The 21,685-nt window shown below is 36.4% G+C and overlaps 1 protein-coding gene across 4 annotated transcripts in view; it reads right to left on the bottom strand.

The window, feature by feature from the left end:
* Positions 1-21,685, bottom strand: part of DMD (dystrophin) — a 950,620-nt gene that overhangs the window by 388,585 nt on the left and 540,350 nt on the right. For all 4 annotated transcript variants that reach the window (XM_030448312.1, XM_030448319.1, XM_030448327.1 and 1 more), the window contains exon 45: positions 3,239-3,414. In XM_030448312.1, coding sequence (XP_030304172.1) covers positions 3,239-3,414 — 176 coding nt within the window. The remainder of the gene's footprint in view (positions 1-3,238; positions 3,415-21,685) is intronic.

The raw sequence follows: 21,685 nt of genomic DNA, 5'->3' as shown, positions 1-21,685 counted from the left end.
TCAAGTTTCATTTTATTCAGCTGCCTTGCCTATTCCAAAGTTGATGAGTTAAAATTACATTCTCACCTAATTCGTAGCTGAAATGGATTAAATTGCAAGACATAGAAACACTAAACACTGAATTCCAACTTCTACAGCCTTGAAACTCTTTGATAAAGGCAAATGAAAGATAACATCCTACACAAACATAACTCAAGCATAACCTCTTGATCTTCACAAACAAAGGAGATTCAAAGACAATTTTAAGTCTATGCTTTGCATGGGATCAGTATTTGACCTTTTAAAACTTAAAAAGCAGCTTCTTTTTACTGAAGAGCAAACAGGCTCTTCAAATTGTTATTATATTTGGTTTGTTTCCTTGTCTGTTTTTGATTAAATTGTCCAAATAATTTGCATTCATTAAATCTGCCAGACTACCACTAAGACTACTATAGTGTCCAGCAAACCTATGATCAATTTCCATTATTTATAGAATTTCAGAGGTTTGATCCAATGTACTGCTCCAGTTATGCAGGTAGTTGAATTCCAAATTATTTATGAAAACTGGAATAACACGTTGAAACTCTTATTATTATATCATATATCAATCTTCCTTTTTCAAAGTCAACTAGCCACAAAGTTCATGATGGTTGCAGGAAATATTTTTAATTTACTATGTTCTTTATAAGTACAGTGATAATATTGTATTCTCATAATATAACAGAATAAATAATAGACCATTTAAAAGTGCATATGCATGAAAATTGACAAGTAATTCTGCAGAATTTTTTCACCTTCAGAAATATGTTCAGTGCATCAGAACATGAAAAATGGCAGCCCAGCAGATTGCAACCAACATTGTTAACACAGGATAGTAATTGAAGGAGCAAGGAAGACACTTGCTTTAGCCTTTTCACCTCACACTTCCGTAGAATTTCAGCTGCCTCCTCATACTGCACCTGCAGACACTGATGTGATAATGCCAGGATGACTTTATCATAGAATTATGGAATAGTTTGGGTTGGAAGGGGCCTTTCTCTGGAATATTCATTACTTCAAATTTGTCTGTGATGAAGATCATCTGCCATTTCTTTCCCATCTACTCAGTTTCAGAGTCTCCTGGTATCAACCCAGCATTTGACTACCTGAGAGAGGGCATCATCCACTTCCTGACTCCAAATAAATTCTCACACTCATGTGTCTTACAAAAGTATCTATGTTTTTGTCACTTCTGTAATGCTTTCCCCTCCCCCTTCTTCCACCACCCTTTAACTCTAATCATCTTGAGAAATATGTCCAAAATGTTGTCTCTGTGTCCCATCTGTAAACAGAGCAGGATTATCAAAATCAATTCCTTCCATCTTGGTAAGCAATAGCAAAAATAGACTTTTCAGTATATAATATTTCCTTGTAATTTAAATTATATTTAGCTACATTATATTTGAATTAGAAAACACCATAATATTTAATTTCTGTAATCCATTCAATTGTTATTTTCTTCCTACTTCCTGTATTTCGAGATCTGTTGAACCAAAAAAATTAATAGAAATGTCAATTGCTCACTACTCCTCCCTCTGAGCTACTGAGCATCAGTGTTCAAAACAGAGCACAATCTATTGACTGCAAAGACTAGAACATAAAATCTATTAAAATTTAGAATGGGTTTTCTTTTCTGATTTGTAGAAGATTCCAAATGTTAGACTTTAACAGTTTCAAAGAAAAATAAAATAAAGGAAAATTAATTCTACCCAGACTATTCTGCCTTCAACATCACCTTCTTTCGCTATGGCTTTAAAACGTGGTTCCATTTTCTCATTCTCAAAATTGACTTAAACAGAAGTCTTAGAATCTCCTTCTTTATAAAAAAAATTCTCTTAACTTAAAATTTAGAAAATATAGAGAAATATTAAAGTCTAATAAAACTTAAGTTAGCCAAAATAGAAAAATATTGGCTTAAGAGTTAAGAAAATAGTCTACTAAGGCTATTCTGGAAAAGAGTCAAAACATTTTTAGTTCACCCAGATCTGTTATAAGTTATTATATGCCGTGATACTGAAATAAACAGTGGGCAATGCCATGACTGTGCTGGCTCTCTTGGACTGCAAGAAGAGGTTCTTGTTTGCCCCTTGCTTTGTTCTTTTTGAAAAATTAAAGGGCATTGGGTGACAAAGGATTAATCTGACTGCACCCCAAACCAAATAAGGACAACTAATGAACAAGCAGAAGATGCTAAAGCACCAGAGGTGTCCCATGACACCAAGGATATATGAATTCTGTCCACAAGAGAAGCTTAAGCACTTTTCATGCCGAGAATCATCTATAATTGAGACTCAGCAAGAACACCCCACATATGCTTATCAGCTAGGTTTCTTTCCTTTGAAAATTGAGTCTGTGAGTGAAAATCTTAAGGAAAGAGGAAAATGCATGAACAAGGAGGCAGCAGGAAGGTAGGATCTGTTTTTAGGATCTTGGAGCTAAAAGGTTCCTTGTCTCTGACACATCCAGGAAGAGTGGGCGATGAACACAAGTACAAATGCCTCTGTTATTAAGCCTAGCATATAGATTAAGACCTTATGATTTTATAAAACTTAATATAAACTTAAACATTTACGAAACCTAATATAAGTAGTAACAAAAAAATTATTGGAAATTTTCTTATTAAAAATGTAAAATCATGTTTATATTGTCTGTAGCTCAAATTCTCTGGCATTTGACTGTGACTGCAGAAGAAAACCAAATTGATCAAAAAGTGAGTATAAACAATTAATTTATTTATTATAAATTGGTTAATTTAACCAATTTATTCATTTCATCCAACCCCTGAAATGCAGATGCTAATAGCATTAATGATGAGAAGTTAATTAGATTAGGATTAACTGTATCAATTAGCTAAGGTATTACTAGTACTACAGAGACACACTATCAAATAGAAAGATGCTAAATCAACTGTAAATTCTGTAAATGAAGCTGCAATCTATACTACTTTTAATCAAGCAATAATGTATACTTGATAATTTTTTTAAGTATTAGGAGTGGAATTATGAAAATGCAGTGTATGGAAGGGAATGGTGGTCACTGACAGGAATGTGTAGAAAAGAAGAATTAAGCAAATGATCGTGGATGTGAAATTTAATCACTAATAATTTGTTATGAATATGAAAATACCAGAAGATGAGAGCTCCTTTGAATGTTTAAGTCAGAAGCAAATCTAAAGGAACCAAAAATAACTTCACAGTATTTTTTCTCTCTTTCAACATACCTCCTTTTTTTCTCTACCAGCTGACTGCAGATCTCCTGCCACCGTGTATTCAAACTTTCCAGTTGTTCCTTCAGCACCTTAGCATCTGCTGCTGACGACTGCTCAATAATCTCTTCACCGGTTACATTCAGTGTTTTGACAACAGTTCTCTGTTGCCCAATCCCATCATGAAGCTCCTGAAAAATACCCAAAATACACAAGTATTCATAAACATGACAGGAATGAAACAAAATGCTTCATCACATACTGTCCAGATGGAATGAGGTGAAAATTCTTGCTCTTCTCTGAATGCCAAATGAAAAATCTAGAGGCAAGTAGACAGAAGGACCTCTCATGTTTTTGTAACAAGTAACTTCCAGTGCATCTCTACAGCCTTTTCAGCTTCTGTATTCTTGTCTGCTAGAGATAATTACAATAATTTTCTTCAGAACAATTAATAAGAACTTGTGAACAAACTTCCAAGCCCCTGGAGGTATGTATACTCCGTATTTGTTTAATATCCTACAAAGCATTTTAAAATTAAAAGCACCCTGGTTTTGGAGTTTCTATTAGTTATCAACACAAATAAACAATGTTGAGAAACCAGACTGTTCCCAAGTACTTCTCCTGATCTCACTAAAGAACATATTTGCCCCCAGTTGCTCAAAATCCTGATAATCTATTCCCTCATGTTTTCTTTTTGTAGTTTTAGTGTTGGTTTTTTTCAGGGTTGGGGGGAACTAAGAAAAAGTATTACTTGCATAGTAACACTTTACAGCATAAGATGAAAAAATGGCAAAATACAACCAAGGCCATAATTCAAGTTTTAGTAAACACACTGTGATATATTTTCTACACCTTTTATCATTAAAAAGTTATCATACCTTACCTCATGGGTAAAAACAACACAGTTCTAAACCTGTAGCTTAGATTTTAACACTATGCCTGTTTTATAAAATTCGTATTTATGAAAAGGGAAAAAAAATACTTTCATATTTTTAATTATCATTAGAGCATGAACAATTTTTTCCTTGAATTCTTCAGAATGTACAAGCAGGGAAGTGTAAAATACTTTTCAAAATTTTACTGCTAAAATAAGCAGAAAATGAAATAATCTACAATCTACACTGTGGGCTTCATACTTCTGCTGGGTTTCAAAATCTAAGGAAGTGTGTCTGAATCCTGTCTAAATACAAGAGCTTTCAAGCAAAATGCTGAACATACCTTTTCTGGTAGGAACTGAATATTTTAGCCTATCATACTCTGGAACAATATTTTATGTTTGCTTTCTCTTCCTAAATGCATAATTTTAGTTACAGATAAACTCAGTAACTCTGCATATAATCATTAAATTAAATTTCTGCATGAACTGGTTAAAATTGCCAGGATCATAAATTGTTCAGGTGAGTAAAAGATGAATATAACTACTACCTGTGCATTTTTGATATATCTTGTCCATCAGATCTTCAGGCATAAGATTGTGATTGAAAGTTCTCAAACTGAACCACACTTGAAGGTAACTTGTTTTAATATGACCACACCTCAGTTGCCAGCTACTAATTCAGCAGACTGCAGAAAGTCAATTGCATGACCTATCCCAACTTTTGCACAAAATTTATACAGACAAGACAGTTTGAACACCAACACCAATATATCATAAGTGGCTTATTTCCAGAGAGGCTGTTGAAACAATTGCACTATTCCAGGCACCTGTGTGAACTTATGATCCATACCACTTGGAGAAAATAACAGTTCAGGACACTGAACTTTTAGGAAACAGGACTGTTCACTTGGAAGAGGAGATCATGACAAGGAGAACAAAGGGAAATTGTACTTCCTGAACTCCAAAGACTTTTTAGAAATAAAATATTTGGAAATTAGAGGTTATCTTTGACCAACTTTGCTAAATAATCACCAGCCAACATTATAAACTAAAACACTAATTAAAAGCTTCCTGAATTAATAGCCTTTAAACTAGTTGCACTTTGGCCACAACAACCCCATGGGGAGCTCCAGGCTGGGCACAGAGTGGCTGAGAGCAGCCAGGCAGAAAGGGACCTGGGAGTCTGGATTGACAGGAAGCTGAACATGAGCCAGCAGTGTGCCCAGGTGGCCAAGAAGGCCAATGGCATCCTGGCCTGTATCAGGAACATTGTGGCCAACAGGTCCAGGGAAGGGATTCTGCCCCTGTACTCAGCCCTGGTGAGGCCACACCTCGAGTACTGTGTCCAGTTCTGGGCCCCTCAGTTCAGGAAGGAGATTGAGGTCCTGGAGCGGGTCCAAAGGAGGGCAACCAGGCTGGTGAAGGGACTCGAGCACAGACCCTATGAGGAGAGGCTGAGGGAGCTGGGGCTGTTCAGCCTGGAGAAGAGGAGGCTCAGGGGAGACCTCATTGCTCTCTACAACTCCCTGAAAGGAGAGGGTAGCCAGGGGGGTTTGGTCTCTTTTCCCAGGCAACTCTCAGCAAGACAAGAGGGCATGGTCTCAAGTTGTGCCAGGGGAAGTTTAGGTTGGACATTAGAAAGAATTTCTTTACGGAGAGGGTGATCAAGCATTGGAATGGGCTGCCCAGGGAAGTAGTGGATTCTCTGTCCCTGGAGATATTTAAAAAGAGACTGGATGTGGCACTCAGTGCCATGGTCTAGCAACCACAATGGTGGTTCAAGGGTTGGACTCGATGATCTCTGAGGTCCCTTCCAACCCAGCCAATTCTATGATTCTATGATTCTCTCCCTCCCCCAGCACATGCACAAATAATATAGAAATTATTTACACCCTTATTTCAACTGACGCAAAATTAACCAATCAAGTAACCAAATCAGACTTTTCTGATTTATTCTGTGACATATTATGTAATAGGCTTTACATATAAAGTAAAAAAAAGAAAAAAGCGAAGTGGTGATGGTCTTTCAAATTATGATCCCTAATGCCAAAATGACCTCATGCAGATTGAGTAGGAAGAAGTATGAACATCCATCAGAACATGAAAGAAAGTCTAAAAATCCAAATTTGAGATTATTTTTTATCCAAGTACTCTATGCATTTGACACTCTTCAAATGATTAAACTGAAACACGTTCTAATGATTGCCCAGATCCCACAGCCTAAGATAAAGCAGATTATTATTAATAGTTGGTACTGCATAAATCACAGCAATCCATGGAGACCTAGTTTTCTTAAAGTATTTTTGTATGAAGTGGACAGAAATATTTCAACTACTTTGCTGAAAGTCATGCTTTCCCACATTCAAAGATGCTACTCACAACTTCCATTCACTCTGTAAAACTTGTCAACACCTGTAGTTTCCTATTTGTTCTTCTCCAAGCCTTGCCAGACCCCTGCATGAGGGCAAGTTGCTGGGAACCTGCAGTGGGTTGCTTCTGATGGCCTTTATATATATATATGGTGCTGCAGAAAGATTATTGACATTGAATCTGCTTCATGCAGTTTTTGACATTTCACCCCTTCATACAGAAATGGCAAAGCAAAAGGGCACAATGCCCTTTGGATCTGCAGCTTACTCAGAAAGCCATCTGAGGTACTTTTACTTGCAATTACACAGTTTCTAATTACTTTATGAACAGAGTGAGCAAACAAACATAATTAAAAAGGATATGTTTATATAATATTAAAAATGAAACAACTTAGAAGAGACAAGATCTCATCATGCTCGTACATGTAGACAAAATCACAATTTTTAGTGGATGGGAGATATTTCTACATGGTTTCAACATTTTGCTTTTTTAGCTATTAAAAAAAGCAGATGATAATATTAATACCCATCACTTTGATTTTCCTTTCTTGTGATTCCCAAGCATAGGGAAGCAAGGAATGAAAGTAATGTTTAAGTATTGTCTCAGACTAAAAATTGCAAAAGCAGTATATTAAAGGACTTCTACCTCTCATATAGATGATTTTTCACTCCAGTAATGACCTCAACTAATTTAGTGTATCTTAAAAATTCTATGACACTCATCTGATGTTTCTTTGCTTCAATTAGTTCCTTTTTATTTTCCAAGATCTACCTATGCACGTACTTTCAGAAATCTTCCAAGTCGGACAGAACAAAAAAGAAATATGGGTTAAACAGAGGGAAAAACCATCCCCAAAAGTCAATAGCTCCGTTTCTGCACTAGAAGGAGACTCTGCCCATCATCAGCTTTATATTTTTTGAATCAAATATAAAGAAAAGAAATAGGGAAAAAAAAGGAAAAAGTGGAAAGCAAAATTCCCAAAGGAATTTCTTGATGTGACACATCTTACCTCCCCAAATGTACATGGAACACTTATTTTGGCTTTACCTCCAAATGTTTAGAGGTTTCTGCATCGATATTAGCATTTCTGTGAGTAGTAAAGCTGTTCTTGATATAATTATGCAACACAGTGAACATTAATAAATCACAACTGCCTGTGACAAAGATGACAAAGTTGTTAGTAACAACATTATTCTTTAGAAAATACTTTCCAATTACATCATTCCTTTCCTAAGAAAATCAATGGTCTGAGAGACCTAAAGCTACAGGCATTCCTTCTATGGTCCTGGCTACGGCTTTTCATTCATATCCTAAATATGAGGTGGGAATTCCCTAAAAGGGATAGTGAACAAGAATATCAAACACTATAATACATTTGTCTTTTCTCTAATTTTTTATTTCTTCTTCCTTTTTTTTTTTTTTTTTAATTTCCTTTCTGTGTTGTGTATCCTTTTATTACTTGCAGTTGAATTACTCAGTAGTTTTGCTTTATCTTGCCATTCTATTACTTTTTTCTTTATTTACCAACCAATTTCAAAAGCATGACACGATCACATAACTAATGCCACCTTTTCTTCGTCATGCCATTCACAATGCCTTTGACAACTGCCCAGGAAATATGACAAAAGATGTATTACTGATTCAGATAGACTCCTAGTACTAACTGAAAAAGTAAAAGAGAGAAAGATTTGAGTGGGTGATGATTTGAAATAAGTCAGTTTGATTGCTTTTCCCATATTATGCAAATTAAAAACTCATCAGAATCCTTAGCCACATAAGTCCTTATCTAAGTGGGTACCAGAATGGAATAATTTCTTTTACTTTGTTATTTCTTAGTTAACTTGTACATATTTCATGCAACTCTTCCTGCAGCCTCATTTCCTCTTATCATTGAATGAAATAGCATTTTCCTGTTAAACTTAATCAGAAACTATTCTATGAGCAATCTTACCAGCATTTTCCTCTTTCCATTGTAGTAGACAAATGAGCTTAAAAATAATTTATTGTTATGGAAAAGCCCCATAGCAGCATGAATAAATATCACAAACAAGCTGATTTCTCCCAGAGACACAAGCTGGCACAAAACCTTGTAAGAAATAAATATTGTATTAACTGTGCCCTTAATTTAGGGTAAGCTACAGATTCTAAAAGCATGTAAAGGTACAGAACACCAGTTTCAGAAAGCTGCAGTCTTTAATTTGACATTAATGGGATATTCTTTGGTAATTTGCAAAATTTCCTCTTCTGCCTTAGATTTTATACAAGCTTAAGGTTGATGTAAGAGTGTCTACCCAGGTGCAACAATATAAATCAGAGAACTGGGAAAACATTTAGTGCACAAGTATCCTCAAAACAATTTGCTAGCCTTTGGTTACCAGAATAAATTTGTTCATTAAGTGTATGTACCTCTGTTCAAGATTATATTAGAAATAAGGAAGAAAAAAAATTTCCAGACAGTTAAATAACATTAATTTAACCATGAAACATTTTTTGTTAGGATTAAAACAAGGCACTTGTTAGGATTAGGCACTGTGTTAGGATTAAATCAAACAACAAAAAATACATGTTGCTTCGCAGATGTTTTCTTATAAGAAGCTATGCTTGAGATTCTTCATTGTTTTGTGAATTACAGCATCTCAGATGGAGACAGAAGAAGACAAAAACCAGTGAAAAACCCAAGGCAATGTTTGCTAAGGAGCTGAATATAATTTAAAGCAACCTTCTTTTTTCTTAGCATAAATTATAGAAATTATTATGGTTTGAATATTACTATCAGCTCTGCAAAAAGAGCAGCATTTGAAAGAATAGACTGTAGACTCCAGGCAGATTCTACCTATATAGCAGAACTGGGTGTGTTTTGTCAGTTGTACTGGGTTTGTACATCAACTGTACATAAGAAACCAAAGGAAAACTCTTGACATACTGCAAAGACGTTTTCTGAGTAAAGAATAAATAGTACAAAATAACAAGGAGATTTCACCCTCAATTTGACTAGAATTCTTTACAAGATTATTTTTGGTGTAAGCAAAAGTTTATATAAATAGTTTATAAAACATATAAAATGTTGCTTGATTGTGGTACACATACTGCTTAGCTGGAAAATGCTATTCCATCCTGCTTTGTGGTTGTTTTTTTCCTATATTTTGATGCTGTTTAACTAGAAAAATGCAAGGTCCATTGGCTGCATTGCTGACTGTTCATGACTGCTACTGTACCCAAGGAAATGTAGGTACAATGCAAATTCACAATTGTACATTTTAACAAGTTAAATAGAGATAAACAGCTTTTCATACTCTGCTAAAGGCTTCTGACCAGAAAGTTTTAGTATCTTCTAGACTTTATCCCTTGACTGTGCCTCTACCTTCTGGAAGCAATAACAGATTCATTCTTTACAAAACAAGGCATAAAGGCTGAAATTCCCGTTTTTTACCTGTTCAAATTTAGTTATACAAATTCTTCAGTCTAGACTACTGTCCTTCAAAAAGCAGTAGTCTGCCATACTTTAATAGCCTAGTAACTTCACACTTCAGCTTGTCACAGTAATTCCAGGTTCTTGTCAGTGCTATCTATGCTCCTGTCAAGCATAATCGCAAACACACCTCCAGTTTTCTCACTAGCACTTAATGAACGTCCCTCCATAATTAGTTCTTGAGAGGCAGATATCACCTGGTAAAACCAGTTACTATGACTTCCACCAGAATGGCAATCTGTTTTATGAGAAGATAAAGTTTTGTCTGGTTCCCTGTCCTCTGTAATAAAAATAAATTAACCTGAATTTATTTCTTCCTCCACTGAAATGTACTTCTACCTTCAAATCCACAAGGGAAAAAAGGAAAAAGGAAGTCAAGGTGTGCACACTGAAATTTTCCCTCATGTAGTGCAATGACATATTTTGAAGACATTAATCAACTTTGTCTCAATTTCCTTGGTCCTCTGAATGATCCACCTTGAAGCTTACAATAAACTGATATTGGTTCTTGCCCGCCTTCTCAATACAACCACTGAGTAACTAAAGTTCTAAGTACTGTCTTCTAACCCTGCCCAAAAACTTTCTGAAAATCTGTGTGGTATATTTTAGTCTTTGCTTTCTTTATCCTTGCCTGGACAAAAAGTTGTACAGCACTCTGTGGGCCTCAGAAGCATTGAAAAAATATGTATTATTGATTCAGAGGAGAGATGACCTTGGCAATTAGTCACCTCATTAAAATTTTTTTCGATAAACAGAATCTACTTCAAATGTTGACACTTTGCAAACAGATTCACTCCTTGCAATTTATAAAGATATTCACCTGGGAGTTAATTTAAAAAAAAAAAAAAAAAAAAAGCTCATCTCTTTCCCATTATTTCCAGGAGATATAATTGTTAAAACGGGCCATGTTCATTTACATTTACATTTCACGTCCCTTTCTAACGTGAGATGAAATTGTGATGAAAGTAATTTCAGTACCAAACTGCAAAGTACAAGACCAGAGGTCTATTTTGTGTTTCTAACCCAAATTACACAGTTGTTCTTACTGGCATATTAATTCAAATTAATTTTAGAACTGATTTAGAAATACTGCAGGGAGAAAGAAGAGACTTTTTTTTTTCCCAAAAACATAGTATGCTACTGCATACTAACTATAATGCTTCAGGTTAAAATACATAAAATTTAACTGTAGGTCTAAAAAAGCCTACTCACTGATTTTGTAACACATGCATGCTACTGAAATATATTTATTTCTATATTGCTGTAGCACAAAAAGGTAAAGACACGCCACTGTCAAACAACTTTTCCTTCTATGTCTACACATAATAGTACTAAGTTGAGACTATGGCCTAATCTGATACTGTGTCCAATTTGCAATTTAATTTTTACAACATTTTGATATTTTACCTCCCCTGAAAAAATAAAACTGAACAAACAATGTCAACGATTAGAAATATGCATCCTCCATCTTCAATTTCTTTCCAGCTATCACAAATCAAACTACTCACATGATAGGTCCCAGTGTATTATAAATAACAACATGGCCTAGTTTCTTCAAACATAGCCTATTTGTAAGTTTTCAAGGACATCAGTAATGTCCTTGAAAGGACATTAAGGCCTCCCCCATCCCTGATCAGCAATTGCCCTATGAACTTAAAACCAGACCAGCCTTTTTAGTGAAATAAATATTTTTTTTTTTAATTCAGTATGAACACAGGTTTTTATTTTTCTTCTGCATTTAAATAATTTTTTTCTTAAATTAAAAGCAGATAGTTATGGTACTTATATGATTCCACAGCTTTTCCTGATTCTTACAGAGATATCCATACACTGACATAAGCTATGTACTACATACCTCCTGTGCTTCAAAGAACTGGAAAAATATTTGCTTTCTTATGCAGTCTATACCTTGAAAATACCACCTCTAGTCTTTAACTCAGCAGCACTGGAATGCATAAGCATCCTGTTTTTATTTCAGTCATGATGTTTAAGCTATTATATATTATGGCTTTCTTTTGAAATGACTAGATTGTCATTTGTCTGTGCCTCTGGCTATGAAAAAAAATACCCATTACATAAAAGTAAAATATATAAAGTAGCAAACTGATAATATTGAATGAGCTATATATATATCAGCACTATCCCTGGTACTGGTCATTTATACATACCCTTTAAGACAAATTGCAGCAGATATAATTCCTTTGAAGCATTTGGAAGATTATTTATATATAACCTTCACTTTCTAAGTTTTGATCCACATCATTTATACTTCATTTAATGCAAGTTAAAATAGTATATATACACTTTTTCAATCAGAAAAATCTATGTATATTTGTTCTGCATCTATTATATTAAAAAATGCTTTTTGATATGCATGGAAAATGTTCTGGATATTTTTTTATTCTCTGGAAACTCCACAAAATTAGTCACATATGTGATAAGAAAATCCCCCTACTGATGAGGTTGTGTCTGCTTGTAAGAAAAAACAATAGCAAAAATATCTGAACTGGTGGTCAGTGTACCTTGACTTGATGGCAACTGGAAAAAGTCATAAAAGCACAAATGTATCCTGAGAAATATCCAGCCTGCAAAAGCAGTTTCCTAGTTGTGGCGAATTACTGTGACAGGCAAGAGGATGAGTTGGTTCAGGCTTGCAACTTGTTACATACAGACAGCTTCAAGGGCAATGGAAGTAATATGGTTTTAGGTACCACAGAGAGCCTGAATTAATAATCTATCTGTTATACATCACTGCATCACAGCCTTGCATTGCGACAATATATGAACAAACAAATATTTAGGTTGGACATTAGAAAGAATTTCTTTACCGAGAGGGTGATCAAGCATTGGAATGGGCTGCCCAGGGAAGTAGTGGATTCTCCATCCCTGGAGATCTTTAAAAAGAGACTGGATGTGGCACTCAGTGCCATGGTCTGGTAACTGCAGCAGTAGTGGATCAAGGGTTGGATTTGATGATCTCTGAGGTCCCTTCCAACCCACCCAATTCTATGATTCTATGAAACCACCAGTCCTGGCTCAACGCAATAACGTGAGCAAGAGTAACCAGTGGGGGGAGTTCATTGGTGACGGACAGACAGCAAATCAACTTGTTTGTAAGAAGTTATCACCTGATGATTTTGCTGATTCTTCCTTTGCCTTCATGTCTCCACCAGCTTTGGATTGCTCTGAGCTGGTTCTTTAGGTCTTTTAATGCTGAGGAGGGGTTTTCTCTCCCGATTCAGCCATAAGGATTTAAGGAGACTGGCTTTACTTCCTACACCAACCACTGCCGTGTTTCTCTGCCCTTGCTGCTCTCTATTTTCCTCATTATCTAACAGACATAGCTTATGTATCCTCCTTGTTCCTTCTTCAGAGCATAATTATAGCATTTGGGGTCTGATCTTTTACTAATTCAAATGCTTTCCTAACCATGCCAGTGTTGCTACCCAAGGGATATCTGATTTACATATTCCCCTAATTTCATTTCTGATTGCTAAAATTCATCAGCTTGCTTCAAAGTAGTTGATATTATTAACATAGTAAAACTTTCAGGAACTGATATTCACTGCATATTTAATGTTAATGTATTTCTCTCAGTACAGCACTACATTTTCAAAATACTAATCAATATGTTCATTAGAAAATTTACTTCCAGTGAAAAAACATGCATCTTGACATCCTGATTCTATTTCAAATAAATAACTTTACAGAGGCAATATGATCTTCAATGATTTAAACTATTACATTTTATGTTCATCACAGAAGTCCATTATAACCCATCAAAGAACTGGAATAGATAGAAACCTTCAGTTAAATAATTCCAAAAAGTCCAAGTGAAAACTAAGTTTTACTACAAAAAGGACTCTTGGCTTCCAGTAAATAGCAGTCTCTCCAAAAATGAGTTTAAAAATTAGTACCTGTGTACAAATTATTTTGTCTACCTTGTAACACTACTAAAAGTAATACAGTATGACTAAACACACAAGTACATACTAGAAACAATACTATACCAGAGATATATTAAAATCTTAATAGAACCAACAAAGTTATTCTCTGTATTCAAGCACTTCTCACAACAGAAGAAAATGGTTATCTATGGCACAATCATTTCTTCTGTTTCAAAATTAATATATGAATGCTAATTCAAGGGAAAATGATCTACATAATTTTTTAAGGTCAGTCAATAAATCACTAAAATACCACTTAAGAATTTAGATAAAATGATATAGGACAAATAATTTAATAAATCACTAGGAACCACGAGGAAAAACAACTCACATTAGATGTGCCTTGCAGCTTTCAAAACTGCTTTTGTCCTTTAAAAATTGAGAACTGGTGAAACTGTATTGCATATATTCCACAAATATTTTGGGATGAACAAAGTGCTTAAAGGTTCTTGAATAATTCTGACAAAGTCACTTCTCTAATTGTACATAGTTCAACTTCATGGTCATTTTTAATATTAAAAAAAAAAAGTATTTTACTTCTATCCATGACACTTCATACCTAATTCACATTATAATCATATAACTTCTGTTGAAAGCTAACCATAAAATTCTACTCTTAAGATTAAATACCACAATATTTGTTTATATATAAAATCCTCTTCTCTATTTCATTTTTTCTGCAGAATCACTAACAGTTACAGCGTTGAGCATGTATGCCTTAAAGAAATCACTGCAATAAAAATTTTTCTGGGCACTGAAAAGAAAATCATGGGGTTCTGTTTGATAGCACCTAGAGGTTCAGAGAGGTTGACCAGGCAATAATTTCTATCTCTTTATTTAAAATCCCAATGTAGGCATGCCAACTGCTGCATAAATTTTTCCTTCAGACCATATTTGAAATGCTAGTGTTTTAGTCCCATAAAAGATTTGAAGGGTAAGGAATATATCCTGTTGATATAACAAAACTAAGAACCCCTTTTCTCCACTCTTCAGCTCCTCAGGGAAGGCCTCCACCATGCCTGATCAGCAAGTGCCCTATGAACAGAACAAGCATCTGTGTGAGACACCTGGCCACAATTTGAAACGTGCTACCTATACAGATGCCCACTGACCTTGCAGATTATTTCATCTACTCTATGCAGCTAGAGGGAAGGCAGAAAAATCCCACCCTGACCAATCATTCTCTAAGAATGGACACAATTCAGTTTTTTGCTCTCCTTGTTCTCCGCATCTCCAATCACTCCCACTAAAACACCTCCAGCTCCTCCATCTCTCTCACTAGGCAAGCCAGAGTAAGTATGCAGCAGTTTGTGGAACAAGATTTATTTCCCTCTTAGCTTGTAGACTGGTAACAATGGAAACATGGAGCTTTTGACCTCTGCTTCTCTCTTTCTCTCTGACAGAACTGAGTAATGTCCTACCCAGCTACTGATATTCTACAGATTTGAGAAACTTAATTACCCACGGAATCTTTACCTCTGCTTCCATTTTGATTAAAACTGAACAGTGAATTCAAAAATCAATCACAAGATATGCTATGAAACTTAAATAGACTGAAGACAGACAATGAAATCTCATATGCTCCATTTATGCAGGAAAATGAGCTGAAAATCTCTCTCCCAAATCCTTCCAGTCCAACAGTACCAGAAAAACCAGAAAAGGAGGGAAGTGCTTGCAGCAGAACTCCAACCTTTGCTCTGTGCTCAAGGAGAATGGAGGTGCTTATCTGTTCACAAGACTTGTGCTTTTGGGGGGCATGCAGTAAAAAGAAGCTCACCTAAGGTTCACACACCACTTCTTCATGGCTTTCCAGCTCTATGCTTTCCAAGAGAGATAAGGAAATTTTTGCACACAGAAATCTACTTTGAGTCTGCCACTAGTTATAGACTGGACACAGAAATAGAGTAGACTAGGTAACAATGTTCAGACTAGAATATTGTTGTGAAGCTGCTGTCTGCAAACACTCTAATCACCATAATTATTAAATCTGTGTGTTTCATATACATATTCTTGAGTGAAACTGAAGTATTTTCCTTTAATTAATGGTTGCATCAGAAAACAGCAAGTGACATGAAAGAGATGTAAATAGTAATATCTCTTTGAATAAAGACAGATAGGAAGCCAGGATAAATACTAGCCCATCAAAACATTTCACGAGTTTGTAAAGATTAACACATCAGCTACAATGCATCATCACAGTGACCAGAGAGAAAGGATACAAATTAATAAAAGCAAAACTAATTTTACTGTTATTGCCAAAAACCTACAGAGAGATTTTATTACTGTTTTACATGCCTTAACACTTGAAAATATCTGAAGCATGTATTTGTTTCTCCGGCAGCTAGTCTTCAGTATCTCAGGTTCTTCAATTTGCATGATAGATATACTCTAAACCTTGATTTATCCCTAATTAAGGACACTGTTGATTGTCAGACTCCTTTCTCCTTAATATGAAAATGTCTTATGAACATAGCACCAAGCCTTTCATCAGATAGGAAGAAACCTGCAGTGAGTTCTGGCATAAAGAGAGTTACCTGTAAATAGAGGTCAGATGAGTCTAAATTCACCACAGTCCTGCACAGGTTTCTTTTATGTGAAATAGCGCATTCAGAAGGCAGAACAAAAAGATATCACAAAAGATGTGACTGAGTCACAGCTTTCAGATGAATGAGACCTCTAGTTTTCCTTACTCTAGATTCACTGTCTAAAGGGTATAGAAATAAAGAGGATTACTTAAGTTAAACGATCACAAAAAGCAGTAATTTTTTTGTGTATATTTTTCTTGTTATTAGTATTACTTAACTTTCCGAGTTCCTGATACTAGTCAAAAGTATGTGTTAGTCTGTAGAGAATCTGAAAAGACTGGAGGTACATAATTCTTTAAGTGGTAAATTAAGAGGATATCCATTTGTGTGGGTAAATAAACACACAGGAATGATGGCAGGAGGATATTTCCTAGAAGGGCTGTCAGTGATAACATGCATAACACAATGGGATTTTAAATGAGAACACAGCCTTTGTAAGTAATGTACACTCTTCAAAACACTCAAGAGACACCAGACAAGACAATTCCTTTAGAAAGAGACCATGCTTAAAATACTGTTTTTCTCAGTATACATGATCTCCATTAGAAACTTAAGTCAGACAAAAAGTGGCATTTCAAGTGAAGTATTTTGAACCCTTAGAGATATTATAAGAAACAGAACTATAATTATAAAACAGTATTTTGGAAAGCTATGCTTGAACAAGGACAGTGTTCTTGCCATTTTCTTGCTTGAAATTCCATGTTACAAGCTACTCCTACAATTTGTAGGAGAAAAAGGGTAACTTTTACTCTCAGAAATATGCATTCTATTTTAAGTCCTGATGCAAAGGGTTAAAACATGGGAACAGTGAAACAGCCAGGCAGGATGTTGCCAGGCAGAACGTGGCCAGGCAGGGCATCATTAGGCAGGATACCTCTGATTTATTGCAAGGGCAAACGGAGGTGCTGCTGATAAGCTTAGAAAAAAAAAACCAAACAAACCTCAAGTAGTTCTGGTTTGCTGCATCAGCATGTCTCACCTAGGTGCAAAAATTCAAGGCCCAGGGTTAAAAGTACACCGTGAAGACGACTTTGAGCCTTCCTCCCAATGACCCTCACCTGCAACCACCAGGAGACAGTGCACATGCAGAGATGGGTGGAATCTTATGTTAATAACTTCTGGGAGATACACTTTTTGTATGGAAATGATGGAAAAGTAATGCAGGCGTATGATTTGTATGGATAAAAGTGTAACTGAATAACCAGGTGATGTACATGTTGGGTGGAGCAATGCCCCACATTCCCAGCACTGTAATAAAGAATACCCTGTTTAATAGTCTCAGTCTCTGAGGCTATTAAGTTATACCAACTCTCAGCTTCAGTCCTCCACTTAGAGGCTCCAGAGAGGAAGGGAAAAATAAAACTCTGCTCAAACTACTCTTTTAATTACTCTAAACATAGTGTAACTCAGAGTTTGAAGTCTAACAAAGACATATAAGTTGGTTATTCCTATTTAAATAATGTTAATTTTGAACAATTTGAGTAATTCTGAATCAGTGAGAGTTTATTTGGCTTTGGGAGAAGACAAGTTACAATACCTGAAAATGGAAAAATTGCATTGAATTATAAAATCATACTCCCATCTCTCCTGTCTTTACGTATTAGCCTCTCTTTCATACTTTATTTCCATTGCTAAACCTTTATCTTATCTGTTAAGCAGCATGGAAGGGTCTTACTAGGGAAAGACAGAATATCCTCATAAAACACAAAAGCACTGTGGTAGTCATCCCCTTTTCACTGACTATATTGTCTTGGTCCTTGCCATGATTTGAGACCAATCTTTTAGACAGGACTTCAGGTGGCCTAAAAATAGCATGTAAATAAATCAGGCTTCAAAGACAGCCTCTCAGTCTCTCTTTCTGCTGTCTTAGGTCAGTGCAGTGATGTTTTGGAAGCAGGGGGGCCACAGCTCCTGTGAGAAGCTGCTGGAAGCTTCCCCAGCTCCAGTGCCTGATCTGTATCTGCCCAAGAACGAGCAGATATGGGAAGCTGGAATGTGCCTCTGAGAGTGACATAGTCAAGAAAAGGAAACTTAAACTTTAAAAATGCAAGACAAGGATCTACAGAGCCGAGTAGAGGATGAAGTGAGAGGGAAATGCCAGAGAAAAGGCATCAAGGTCGGTGAAGGAGGGGGAAAAGTGCCTGAACAGAGGTTTCCCCACAGCCTGTGGTGAGATGGCAGCTGTGCCCCTGCAGCCCATGGAGGAGCACGGTGGGGCAGATGTGGATTTGTAGCCCCTGAAGTGTCACGGGTGGGCAGACATAGAGCCACAGCCCATACAGGCTCACGGGGAGGGTCAGCTGTGTCTGTGCAGCCGTGCAGGAGCCCGTGTGAGAGAGAGGAGGTGACTGCTCCCGCAGCAGCCGTGACTCTGTGTGCAGCCCAGGCGGGAGCAGTCTGTGCCTGAGGGACTGCACCTGTGGGAGGGACTCGTGTCCCAGGGGTTCCTGAAGGACTCTCCCGGGAGAGGGACCCCGCCTTGGAGCGGGGGAAGAAAGAATGTGAGGAGTCCTCCCCCTGAGGAGGAAGGAGTGGCAGAAACAGCGTGTGGGGAACTGACCCTAAACCCCCCCTGCCCCTCCCTGTGCCCTGAGGGGGAGGCAGCAGGGAAGGGAGCCGGGAACGGGAAGAAGGCAAGGGAGGGGTGGGAAGGCATTCAGATCTGGTCGTGTTTTCTCTTTCTCCTTATCGATTAAAATATTTTTTTCCCTTCCCAAGTTAAACCTGTTCTTGTCTGGATAAAGGATCCTTTGGGTGGGTCTTCTCCTCCCTGTCCCACAGTGGGGATGGGTGAGCAGAGGCCTGGTCGGTACCGGGTGGGCATAAACCATGACACCACTGATCTCACAGAAAATTCTAGATCTAGCAAGGAACATAAAACTGAGACACAGGTGAAAAGCAAATGCCTTTCACGCAGCAGTCACAATGCTAAACTATAGGCAGGCCTGGTTTTATCTCTGGGAATGGTGGTTAGAGTAAGGGAATTTGTATTGCTTTCTCATTTGCATTACTAGTTTGTATCAAATATGTGCATCTGAAGTATAAAATAGCGTATCATTCTGAAGCTAAAACTACACTTACAGTAATTTACCATTGATAATTTACAAACACAAGCACTCCTTTTAAAAGAGTTTACACAATAATCCCAAAACCAAAAGGAAACAGAATTGTCTGGTTCAAAACACTGCTATGCCTATTTCTTCAGAGAAGACCTAGGAAAATATTTATAAATTGTTATTTATGTATATTTAAAATACAGAAGAGCAAATTCAGAACTTCTTCCTTTGTTTTTCTGATCTAGGGTTATTTTATTTTTTTTTCCCCTCTGGCTCATTTTGAAATGCTAATTTTCAAAAGCTCATTTCCAACACTGACTGTATTTTCAAAGTTCTTCACTAGTAAAAAAAGTATATGTAGAATATAGTTATATGTTTTATTGGAAGGCTACTCATGCATGCAGTGCATAAGCTTTGAAAATGTCACATTTCTATTTCATATTGATGTAACAGTTATACCAAAAGGTTGTTTCAATATCTGGATACAAAAGAATGGTACAGTGTTACTATTATTACGTCTTTACTGAAGTTAAATGTATGTTCTTCTGAAATTCAGACATCTCAGGCTTTCCTTGCTGAAGTGAGGAAATTAAAAATATAAAATAGCCTGTTTTTCAGCACTGCTGGCATATTCTGGTTACCTTTATTCCAATTTTAACCTCTGAGTCTTGCTATTAAAATATTTAAACTTCTGTCTCTTGTCTATTACTCAACATGACATATATTTTTAGCCACATTTCTTAAGAAGTGCAGCTAATTTTTCAAGTTTGTTTGGTTTTGTGTTTTTCTTTTAAAAAGATAAATAAATCTCAGAGGACATTTTTATCTCCTTTTGTTAAATGCATCTTAAGTTTTGTCCTTATGACTCTCTTTAAGGCATTCCCATTCATTTTCCTAGCACTCAATAGATATCCACCACAGAGAGGTGTTCTGAAAAGTTTCCTAGACACTTAGTATAAAAATTGTTTTTTAAATAGCATTACCTAGCATTAGCTGCACTTCACATATGATGTTCTCTTAGTTAGCAACTATAATTCTGCTCACAGGTGGCCAGATAATAGTTAAACATAGAGTCCTCTGTGACACATTTTTAACTATGCAAGAAATCTGCATTACAACCTTGATACTGAGGTTGAAGAGTAAGAGAAGATAAATCAAAACAAATAAATAAGCCACTGTCAAATTTCAAAACCTTCTGGATGTTTGGAAAACACCTGATCTACTTCTTAGAGCTACCTTGTTTGTCTTTGCACTTCTTTTTTTAAGCTAATGCAAGATCTGTGTGAAAACAGAGCCCTTTGGCAAACAGCATGCTACTCGAGAAACTGTTAAGGACAGAACAGCCAGGATTACACACTACTTTGGCACCACCAATGCTGATCTATGATGCTCCAAATAAAGGCACAAATGAAATAATGTGATAGCTATGGCATGGAGCTCCTAGGAGCTGGAGAGGATTTTCATAAAATCTGTGTGACAGTCTGGTGATAGTCATAATTAAAATTATTTTGCAAGAGAGAAGGGGGGTTGGGGGGAGGGTAGCTGTTATTATTACGCTTTGGAGTATGGCTACTTCAAAAGGCAGGCTGATTGGAAGGGAAAAAAGATCCCTCACTCATTAGATTTGTTCTGGGAGATATTGCTTAATACAGAGTAGAGTTACTCGGTGTAACCAAGATATGACTGAAGCATCTCCAGATGAATTTACTGAGCAGTTGTAAAAAAACCCATAGTATGGTACAGATACAAACAACCTAACTATAAACTGACTGGCTCAGGTACAAACTGTAGACTACTCAAGAGCTTCCCAAAACACCCAGCACACACACATACACACACACACACACACATACTATATATATATATATATTTCACATTAAGATTCATTACGAATTTCTTGCGTCCTAGAAAGAAAAATTAAGAAAAGTTAAAATGTGTTCCCCTATCTGTTCTGTCCCTGCCTTCCAAGATAAGTCCATCTGGAACATTTTCAGCCCAATTTTTAATTTTATGTGCTTCTGCAGGAGAGGTGCAGCATCTTCTCTTCTCATTAAAAATAGTGTTTGCATGAGCTTCTGGCGTAAAAATTCAACCTATTCATCGTAATGTCAAAAAGTCATAAAAGTGTGTCAAACCCAATGGATTGTAAAGTCTCACA

This window comes from Calypte anna, chromosome 1 (assembly GCF_003957555.1).
Source record: "Calypte anna isolate BGI_N300 chromosome 1, bCalAnn1_v1.p, whole genome shotgun sequence".
NCBI lineage: Eukaryota > Metazoa > Chordata > Aves > Apodiformes > Trochilidae > Calypte > Calypte anna.
Note: the sequence above shows the minus strand (reverse complement) of the source record. Positions and strands in the feature narration are given on the sequence as shown.